The following is a 10,855-nucleotide window of genomic DNA, read 5'->3' as shown; positions in this document are numbered from 1 at the left end:
TGCTTCACTGTCTGGCCCGCAAAGATTTCTACATCATTTTATATATACTCCGGCCCCCCAGCAGTCTGAAGTATGTTGACCCGGCCATCGACCCAGAAGATTTGGGGACCCCTGGCATAGATGTTGTTTAGTATACTGTATATAAGAGATTCCTGTGCACACATGTACAGTCACAATCAGATATGTATATCTGACTTGAAAAATACAGGAACTGCTTTATTGAAGCAGCACAAGTAACTATTTTTTGATTACTTTATTTCATTTTTGTGGAGTAAGCAGAGCTATTACTGTATATATAAATTATGTGAGAAATAGAAAATGTTATCATATATTTTCTATTTTAAAGGGGCACTATTGCGAAAAATGTTAAAATGTTAAATATGTGCAAACATAGACGAGAAGTAATTTCCCCCCCCCCCCCCCCCCAGAGTAAAATGAGCCATAAAGTAATTTTCTCCAATGTTGCTGTCACTTATAGTAGGCAGTAGAAATCTGACAGAGGTGACAGGTTTTTGTCTAGTTTATCTCTTCATAGGGGATTCTCATGGATTAATTTTATTTTCAAAAGCATTTAGTGAATGGCAGTTGCTCTGTCCAACTGCCAAAAACTGTGTAGGAAGCAGGGAAGCTGGCCAGCATTATTGTTTAAATCCTTTTTAGGAAATATCTTTATAAAGAATAAAAGCCTTGCTGAGAATCCCCTATGAAGAGATGGACTAATCCAAAACCTGTCGCTTCTGTCAGATTTCTACTACCTACTGTAAGTGACAGCAATATAGAAGAAAAGTAATTTATGGCTCATTTTACTCTGGAAAAAAAATGTACTTTTTATTTGTCTGTTTGCACATATATTACATTTTACAAATTTTCGCCATAGTGTCTCTTTGTACAGTTTAAATTCATTAGGAGTCGGTGGCTTTTTTTTTTTTTTTTTTTCCCCCCGACTCCAGGTACCCACAAATTGCTCTGACTTCAAATCCGACTCCCCAGCCCTGCCCATGATGGCACTTGTCCACTCCTGAAAGCTCCTACAATTGGGCATGTGATTGTTAGAAATAGGGATGATCAATGAGATGCATATACGGTAAGTCCTCCTTGCATTCAAATTTCATGTTTACGTTATATGCAGCTTGAAAGAGGACTAATCAGAAGAACTTGCTGGTAATTTTCACTGGTCCAAATTCAAGCTACATAACATTTGCTGCTCTGAAATTTTACTTGCAGGGTGAAATTATTTGCATCTTACTGATCATCCATTAAAGAGACACTGAAGTCTCGTAAAAATCATGTTTTAATTTAAAAAATGTTTATTATCATCATAGCCCTACCTAAACCGTTGCATCCCCGCCGCTGAAATCTAACTAACTCCCCCTTCCCCCGCAAAATCCACGACTTTCTTGGTCGTGGATTTTGCTGCTGTTGGAGGCAGAGCTTTCAGCCACAGCTAAGCCTCCTTACGTGTCTAAGCCACGTATCCCCGCCTCTCCCCAGCCCCTCTCAGTGAAGGAAGACTGAGAGGGGCTGATAGACGTGCTGAGAGGCAGAGCTGCGACTCATAGCTCTGCCATCTCATGGAAGCGCTACCCGGATTGCCCCCTGGGGAATTAGGGGGGATTTAGTTAGATTACAGCGGCGGGGATGCGGCGGTTTAGGTAGGGCAATAATGTTAAACACTTTTTATTAAAAAAAAAAAACTATTTTTACGAGACTTCAGAGTCTTTTTAAAGAGACACCGAAGTTTCGTTTTTTTTTGTTTGTTTTTTTTACCTTTTTTTCTTTTTCAGCCTTTTTCAGCATTAAATTCCAAACTGAATCTCTACATCCTTGCGGCAGAATGAGTTATTTTATAGCCCTGAAATTGCCCTGCAAAGTTCCAAAGGTCGTGCCATTCGGCATGTACTCCAGTCAATTTCTGCCTCTTCCTACCCCTCTACCTTCTTTCACTGAGAGGGGTGGAGATTGACTGGAGTAGAGGCAGAGCTACTGTGAAAGCTCTGCCCCTACCAGGCAGCAAAATCTATGACCTGCTGTCATGGAACTTTGCAGGGCAATTTCAGGGCTATAAATAACTTTCTGCTGCAGGGATGCGGTGATTCAGCTTATAATAATTTAATGCAGAAAGCTGAATAAGAAAATAAGGTAAAACATGAGACTTCAGTGTCTCCTTAAAAGTGAACTATGGAACGGTGGAAAAAATGACCTGGTTGAAATAATCCATTGCCCTCCAAATTACCCAGACTTAAGTTTCTGTGCTGGAAAAAACATGTCTGATCCATAAAACCACTACAGTATCTTGCAATTTGAAAGATCTGCTGTTAACGTTTTCGGACTAGATTCCACAGAACACGTTGTGAAGTACATGCATCAATGGGTCAGAGGCTGTTTGGGTGGCTCAAGTGGGACCTACCCAATTTTTAACAGGTGGCTTTAATGTTCTTGTTTACTGTGTACCCATGGTACTTGTAGGAGCAATACTAGGGGCCATTAGTGGGTTGTTAAGGAGTTGTTTGTGGTATTAAGGATAAATGTACTGTTATCCTTGAAGGTGCTATTATGAGGATTAATAGTGATTACTATGTCATGGCAGGTCTCTGCTTGCTTGTTTCTACCATCAGCTTTGTTTGTCTGTACAGCTGCTGCTTCGGTAACTTCTTCTAAAAGTTGTAAAAGCCAGATTTGTGGTTTTGTTTTTTTCATGCACGTATTCTAACATATCATGTGCTCCTTTTACACTTGGGCTACTTGCACACCAAGACGTTGCGTTAGGTGCTACGTTAAGGTCGCATAACGTGCACCTAACACAAGGCCTAGTGCTCTTCGATGTGGACATCAGAGTGAGCCGCGTTGTGCAGCTCACTCTGGCGTCTGTGATGCGTACTCTTGGACGCATGCGGCATCACGTGGTCCCGCCGGCCAATCGCCGCACGGTGCGGCCGCACCAGGAAGTAAACCCTGCACGTCACAACGTGCAGTGAATATTAATTAGCCATGTGCCTGGCCGCTCTCCGCTCCTTCCCAACATGATTGAGCATGTGCAAACAGTCTAACGCAGCTTAAGCCGCTGTAACGCTAGAGTATGCTGCACTTTTGGAAGAACGTGCAGCGTTACATGTAACGCAACATGGGCAGTGTGAACAGCCCACTTGTGTTACATTGCTGTGCGTTGGGGGAGCGTTACAGGCTGCACTAATGTGCGCCTGTTACGTCTTAGTGTGTAAGCAGCCTAAAATAGTAAGGGATGCACATTGCAAGTTTGAGCGAAAACTATCATAGAATGATATAGTATTGTGATAGTACCCTGCTTTAAAGAGAATCTGTATTGTTAAAATCGCGCAAAAGTAAACATACCAGTGCGTTAGGGGACATCTCCTATTCCCCTCTGTCACAATTTCGCCGCTCCTCGCCGCATTAAAAGTAGTTAAAAACAGTTTTACAAAGTTTGTTTATAAACAAACAAAATGGCCACCAAAATAGGAAGTAGGTTGATGTACAGTATGTCCACACATAGAAAAATACATCCATACACAAGCAGGCTGTATACACCCTTCCTTTTGAATCTCAAGAGATCATTTGTGTGTTTCTTTCCCTCTGCAGCTATCTTCCACTGAAGTGTCAGGCTGTTGTTTCCTGCAGATTGCAGACAGCTCTGCCTGTATAATTCCTCAGTATGTGAAAGCCCAGCCAGCTCAGAGGAGGATTTATCCAGCTTGTAAAAGATAATAGAGCAGAGAGAAGCTGCACTAATCTAAATAACACACAGGCAGTGTGCAGAGAGGGGCCTGGAGGGGGGAGATGCATCACAGAACCACAACACTGAAGAACTTGGCAGCCTTCCAGACACAGGCTGACAAGTCTGACAAGAGAGAGATAAGTTGATTTATTACAGAGATGGTGATAGTAGAACGTGCTGCAGTAAGCCAGGACACATTAGAATAGCTTTTGGAACTTGTAGGATGATAAAAAACAGGATGCAATTTTTGTTACGGAGTCTCTTTAAGCCTCGTTCACATTGGGTGCATTCAGAAACGCATGAGAAAAAAAAGCATGCGTTTCATAACACGTTTCAGTGCATTTTGATGCACTTTTTTTGTGAATCCATGCATTTACATACACTTAAACGCGCTCAAACGCATTTTTGTTCAGCATGGTTTGCTTATTTGATGTAGCAGTTGTCAATGAAAATTTTTATTTGGATTTTTATTTTTTTAATTAGGGGTAAAAACGCATCTTCAAAGCACATTGCTATACGCTTCTATACGCTAAAACACACCCATTCACTTGCATTGCTGTGCGCTTCACAACACAGAGAAATGCATGCAACCTACGTTTCTCAAACGGACAGTAACCAAGCATATACAGTAGATGTGAACTTGTTACAATAGACTCAATGGAAAAAGCTGTACCTAGCACAGTGCACAGCACAATGAATTGTGAAAAGTATACAGCAACTTCCCTAGTGTGAACAAGGCCTTACTGAGGATACTTGGATACGAAGCAAATAAAAGCAGCAGCGGATATTTCAGCGAAGCTGTCTCAGACAGTACTTTGGGCCCCATCAAAAGACAGAGCGCAATTAACAATAAAAACTGTGTAATTCGGCTGTTAGCCGAATTGCTTCTTTTCCCCGGGTCCATTGTGGCCTGGTGTTTCCCCACCACAAGAAGATGGAAAAACTATGGTTATGCATGCATTCTGCAGGATTTATCCTGGTGGATTGGTTTTGACTATAATCCTTGTTTTAGGCTACTTGCACACCAAGACGTTGCGTTACGTGCTACGTTAAGGTCGCATAACGTGCACCTAACACAAGGCCTGGTGCTCTTCGATGTGGACGTCAGAGTGAGCCGCGTTGTGCAGCTCACTCTGGCGTCCGTGATGCGTACTCTTGGACGCATGCGGCATCACGTGGTCCCGCCGGCCAATCGCCGCACAGAGCGGCCGCACCAGGAAGTAAACACTGAACGTCACAACATGCAGTGAATATTAATTAGCCATGTGCCTGGCCGCTCTCCGCTCCTCCCCAACATGACTGCGCATGTGCAAACAGTCTAACGCGGCTTAAGCCGCTGTAACGCCATAGCATGCTGCACTTTCAGAAGAACGTGCAGCGTTACATGTAACGCAACGTGGGCAGTGTGAACAGCCCACTTGTGTTACATTGCTGTACGTTGGGGGAACGTTACAGGCTGCACTAAAGTGCGCCTTTAACGTCCCTGTGTGTAAGCAGCCTTAATGAAGCATATGTGTGTGATTGATGATGATGATGATGATGATGATGATTATATTCATGCATGAGACCTGTGTAGTTGTGAAAGTGTTGCAGTTTCTTGTGGTAGAAGTTGAGGCAGGGGATTGGAAGTAGCTCAATGAAATATAGGTAGGCCTCCTACTTACAAAAAGGTTCTGTTCCAGGAGGTTGTTTGTAAGTAAAGTTATGCGCTATACATAGTAAATTGTGGATACATTTATTTACTCTAGATTTGCACATATAATATAAACTTTTTTTTTTTTCTTTCTCCAATGTGCATTTAAATCTTCAATACAGTTCTGTAACATCAAGGATGTGTAATAAAAACAGTACAGTACATGAAGAAAACTTTGTATGAAACATTGTATCTCGAAGCATTTGTAAGTAGGGTACTGTCTGTACAGGACTTCAAGAAAACTTGTATCTTATGCAAGTTTCAGTCAAATCTGTGAATGGTACTCTTCTGCTGTCCTTTGCTGTAAATTTTATAAGTGGAAGTATTGTATTTAGCTTGTGTGTTTTTTTTTTTTTTTTTTTTTTTTATTTTATTTTATTTTAATCTTTCCCCCCGTAAGGTGTTGCCCCTTGCAGATATGAGAAGGTGAAATGAAAGCCTTGCCAGCTTTGAGCTGCAGCAGTTTTATTCTTTCCTCATGTATATCACACAACATCTGCTTTGACGGGTTGCGATTCTCGTAGTTGTGGTCTTTCAAAAACAAGTGAAGATGAAGGCTGCTCTAGAAAATGCTGTTTAGTTTGTAGTTTGGTTGCTGAGCTATCTGTGTAAATAGTACTTTTGAGCCTAATTCTCTGTGAAGAGCACTAGCCTCACTAAATGGTCTTGTGCTCTGCTGTTCTACATTTTAACATGCATTGCTCCCTCCTGCATGTCTGGAAATGAAGAATGGCATTTATTTTTAGTCTGCTATCATACTTCTGGGTTTTACAGCTTGTTGAGATACTATCTATGAGCTTGTGGCAAGCGGCACAATCCATATGCAATAGTCCTGACTGTTATCAAGTGGATCATGATGTGGAGGAGAAAAATTCCCCAAGAACTTGTTCGAATTGGCTGACCTATAAAAATATTGAATGCCAGGAAAACACACCCAGCTGTTTTTTTCTTGGTAACAGAATGAGCGAATGACAAGCATTTTTCTAACATTTTGATAAATTAGCTCCTGGTACAGCTTGCCAGATACTACGTATAAAGCTTTGACTTCCTAGAACCTTATTTTGCAATGACCATTCTCTTCTGTCTCCTGTTTCCAGAAGGGGAAATGTGGATAATTCAAATATCTGTTATAGCATCAAGTAGGCTGCTGTCTGCAAAGCAACAACTGTAAAACAGGTAGAAAAGAGGGAGGGGAACAAGTGGAGATGAAAGGGCAGTCTCTGAGCATAAAAGTAAAATAGGTGAGAGACCTACACAGATTCAGAAACTCCTTCTTTGTTGCCTAAACCTGTCATATAACAGTTCCAGCGATTGTGCTTTTTGCCACAATCCCCTTGGCACGGAAGTCCTCTGGTATCAGCAGGAACAGCACTCAAAGGCTGGAAAAGACCTGCAGCCATCGGTCAAAACAGGATCTTTCAAAGCCGAAGAAGCATAAACCAAAGGATTGATTCTATCCACTTATGGTGAATTTAAAACTTTCAGGGGGAAAAAACATGCAAGAGGGGAACCCTCTCTTTTATCTCAGAGAGAGAGAGAGAGAGAGAGAGAGAGAGAGAGAGAGAGATATTTAATTATATATTTATATTATATATAATATATATGAGCAGGGCCTTACTCTGGTTAACTAGGTTTGCATCTGGGACCTGCCATATTAAAGACTTTCGATGTAGAACATAACCTTGGTCACTATATGACCAGGTTGAAACTATTCAGAGAACTTATGCAATGCATGTGTGGTCACGAGGAAGGACCTAAATGTTATGTAAGAACAGGGTGGTTCCTGGCCCCAGAAGAGGGAGCACAAGGAAAAACAACTTTAGGATTCATGATGGAAAATGTTTCCTGAATGAATGGAAAAACTTGCTTATTAACTGTACATCTGATAAATAAAATATATTTTTTTTAAGTGTAACTGAACACCAAAGCAATAATTCATGCTTGTGCAGTGTTTTTTTTTTTTTCACTACTAGCCGGGTGGCAGGGCAAATTATTCTGGTGGGGTGGGACAGGCAAATACAGGGTAGACACTTCTATAGAGGCAAAAATCTATTAACCCTTCGCACACTCACATGCAAATGTTCAAACAATTGCATTCACAGATTCACTCATCCAGGCACAACTGTTATCCCTACAGCTAAATTAAAAGCCAGGGTTTTAGTTCACAGAAGAATGCATTCTTATGCTTAATCACCTATACTGCGCAGAAGTACCCAGGTAAACATAGGTGTCCTAACTCTGGCCCTGTAACATGCATAGTGCAGACATGCAAACACATTCATTGCATCAAACCTATCAATGGATTAGGAGCACACATCCTAACTTCCTCTCCTGGGAAAGACAGTGTATCTTACCAATCGCACAAGGGAGCTAATGTTATGTGTCCATGTGCACCATGCGCATACACCAGCATAAGCTGTCTGCATGCTGACAAACATACAGGGGAAGGGGGGAGTGCACCGAATTGGACCCTAGCCACAGGGGTCAATGATAAGAATAAACATACATATATCCAGGCACATCGCCTCTAGTTAGGACATTAAATAAATTATTATTAGGGAAAGGGAGGTGCTGAAGGGAGTGTGGCTACACTCCCTTCAGCACCTCCCTTTCCCTAATAATAATTTATTTAATGTCCTAACTAGAGGCGATGTGCCTGGATATATGTACTTCTATAGAGGCAACTGGGCAATTGCCCAGAGCTGGCAGATTGGTCTCCAGGTCTCCCCTTGGGCCCCTGCAGTGTATGAGTGCGCTCCTCTGCTAGGTTATTGCTGGCTGCTGCTGTGTGCATACGCACGCAAGCGAACCAATGTACACACACACACACACACACACACACACACACACACACACACACACACACACACACACACACACACACACACACACACACACACACACACACACACACACACACACACACACACACACACACACACACACAGTGAATAGTAATTAGGAGGCGGCATATAAGAGAGATTCTCTAATGTGCCAGTACACAGTGCTTCTGCCTCCTAGAGTTTGCTGCCTGAATTACATGATGTAGGTTTGCATGATAGTAATTCATACCTCAAGGTCTAGGGGGTAACAGCGCTGTTCACTGGTACATCAATCTTTCTTAGACTCTCAATCTTTCTTACACGTGCTCCCTCTGTTACTGGAGAGCTGTGAGTGTGTGATCCTGCCCCCAAATTATTATTCACTGCTCTCCTGGCTGTGCCTGCCTCCTCTGTGTGTGCTGCTCTGATAAGAGAGCCGTAACAGCTGTGCACTCAGGACTAGCCAGGTGGAGCACCCTGCTAATAGGGCTTCAGGAGAACACTGTTAAGGGCCCGTTTCCACTATCGCGAATCAGCATGAGTTTCCTGCATGCAGATTCGCACAGCCAATACAAGTGGATGGGCCTGTTTCCACTTGTCAGTTTTTCTGTGCAGGATTTTTCTGCACGGCAGAGCCCTCAGAATTCGCCTGCGTGTGGAATGCATGCGAATCGCTGCTAATGTATTTAATAGGGAAATCGCCTGCGGCTTTGGTATGTGAATTTTCAAGCGAATTCACATGGAAATCAATGGAAATGCACATCGGCACTGCCATGGTTAAATTCGCATACAGCGTCATTCATGCGAATTTTCATGTGAATTTGCATACACCCGCATGCGAAATTCGCATCCGCATGAGAATTTTTACCGTGGCGATTCGCACCGCACAAGTGGAAACGGGCCCTAAGAGATGATCAGTGAATGAAAAGGGTGTGTTGGCTTTCACCTAATTATCTGTGGGACTTCCAAGACGCAGTTGGTGATACTGACTCACACAATCCCTCTGGAAATGAACAGGGAGCTTCTTTCCTAATGCTTCCATTGCATGCATATGTATCAGGTCCCCGGAACACAACCTTGCACTTGTATCCTTGCACAGTTTTGCTCTGGTCACAAGTTTCAAGGGGTGGAAGAAGATGAGTCAATTTAAATTATGTATTTCTAAAACTGCTCACTTCGAGTAATCAGTCAAGATATCTGCTTTTTACCTACAGCGCAGGAGCACAGTTCTGTATAGGCTCGTACACAAGCTTGACTAAAAGTTGGCATAGGCGGCCTATAATGACCATCTCAGCTGATTATCATGTATGTATGGCAGCCCCCGACCCCTATTTCCCCCCGCCCGACGGCCAGCCACCTGCCGCATGACATCGCTCACCCACCACGTCATCCTTTCACCTCCTGGCACCAACTGCGACTAGCCTGTATCCCCGATGCCACAAGAAGTACTACACATTTCATGCTAATTTGATGGATGTATATGTACTTTATAAGGCAAATGTTCCTTTCACTTCTCCTATTTACAGATTCAATTTGATTGACTAACTTTACCACTTCCATGTAGTATGAGAGCTTGCCTACACGATTTGTTCAGTGTATTAAAAAAAATCTGTTGGGCAATTGGCTAAGAATCAAAATTGCATGTGTGTATGATTGGCATAAAATCTACTTTTCTATGCTGCTGCAAGTATAGAGTTGTTAAAACTGCTAGTAGTTCATGGCAGCACTGCTGCTATAGCCTGTCAGGCAGCACATGCGCAGTAGGCATCAGATGAACACATACAGTTGCCGGGGGCTGGCTCCTTTACATTTTTATTCTTACTTGGTTGACTTAAAGCGGAACTGAAGATGTTAAAATGTTTGTCTTAATATCTTCAGCTCTGCTTTAAGTCAACCAAGTAAGAAAAAAAAAATTAAAAATGAAAGGAGCCAGCCCCCGGCAACTGTATGTGTTCATCTGATGCCTACTGCGCATGTGCTGCAATACAGGCTACCTGGGGCTTCTGCAAGCCCCCAGCAGCCACCCTGTCCCGTGCCGGTCCTCCGCGATCCCCCATTTCCTGCCCCCCCCCCCCTCGCCAGCTACATTCAGTTTCTCAGATGGGCCACTGCGCCTACACGGCTCTGGCCACGCCATTGCAGACGGGGATGCGGAAAAAGGATACGTTTGGCAGGGCTGCGCAAGCGCAGTGGCCCCTCGACTCGCAAGTCGAGAAACAAAACTAGCTGGCGGCAGGGAACAGAGGATCGTGGAGGACCAGCGTGGGGCAAGACGGCTGCTGGGGGCTTGCAGAAGCTCCAGGTAAGTGAAAATGTTTATTTTAATATTATCTTCAGTTCCGCTTTAAAGGACTCACGAGGCCAAATAGTAAAAAAAAGTTAAATACCTGCATGATATTTTAATGCATGGAGGATGCCATCCGTGGCGTTCCGCCGGGTCCCCGCTTCTCATTAGCCCCCCGAGCCGGCTTCTGACCCCCACAGCCCGGATAGGGCTCTCCTGCCTCTACTAAAATGGCCATTTGAACCGACTGCGGCTGCGCAGTCCGCACAGACTCGAGTGCTGCTCTGCGGCTCTAGGGCCTCCTCCGTGCATTAAATGGCGTCCTC

At 43.4% G+C, this 10,855-nt stretch overlaps 1 protein-coding gene across 1 annotated transcript in view; it reads left to right on the top strand.

The window, feature by feature from the left end:
* Positions 1–679: 679 nt before the first annotated feature.
* ABCC1 (ATP binding cassette subfamily C member 1 (ABCC1 blood group)) overlaps positions 680–10,855 on the top strand; it is a 303,768-nt gene continuing 293,592 nt past the window's right edge. Inside the window, 1 exon segment of the mRNA XM_068244766.1 lies at positions 680–760. Coding sequence (XP_068100867.1) covers positions 704–760 — 57 coding nt within the window. The 5' untranslated portion in view covers positions 680–703.

This window comes from Hyperolius riggenbachi, chromosome 7 (genome assembly GCF_040937935.1).
Source record: "Hyperolius riggenbachi isolate aHypRig1 chromosome 7, aHypRig1.pri, whole genome shotgun sequence".
Taxonomy (NCBI): Eukaryota; Metazoa; Chordata; class Amphibia; order Anura; family Hyperoliidae; genus Hyperolius; species Hyperolius riggenbachi.
This window is presented reverse-complemented; position numbering and strand designations above follow the sequence as displayed.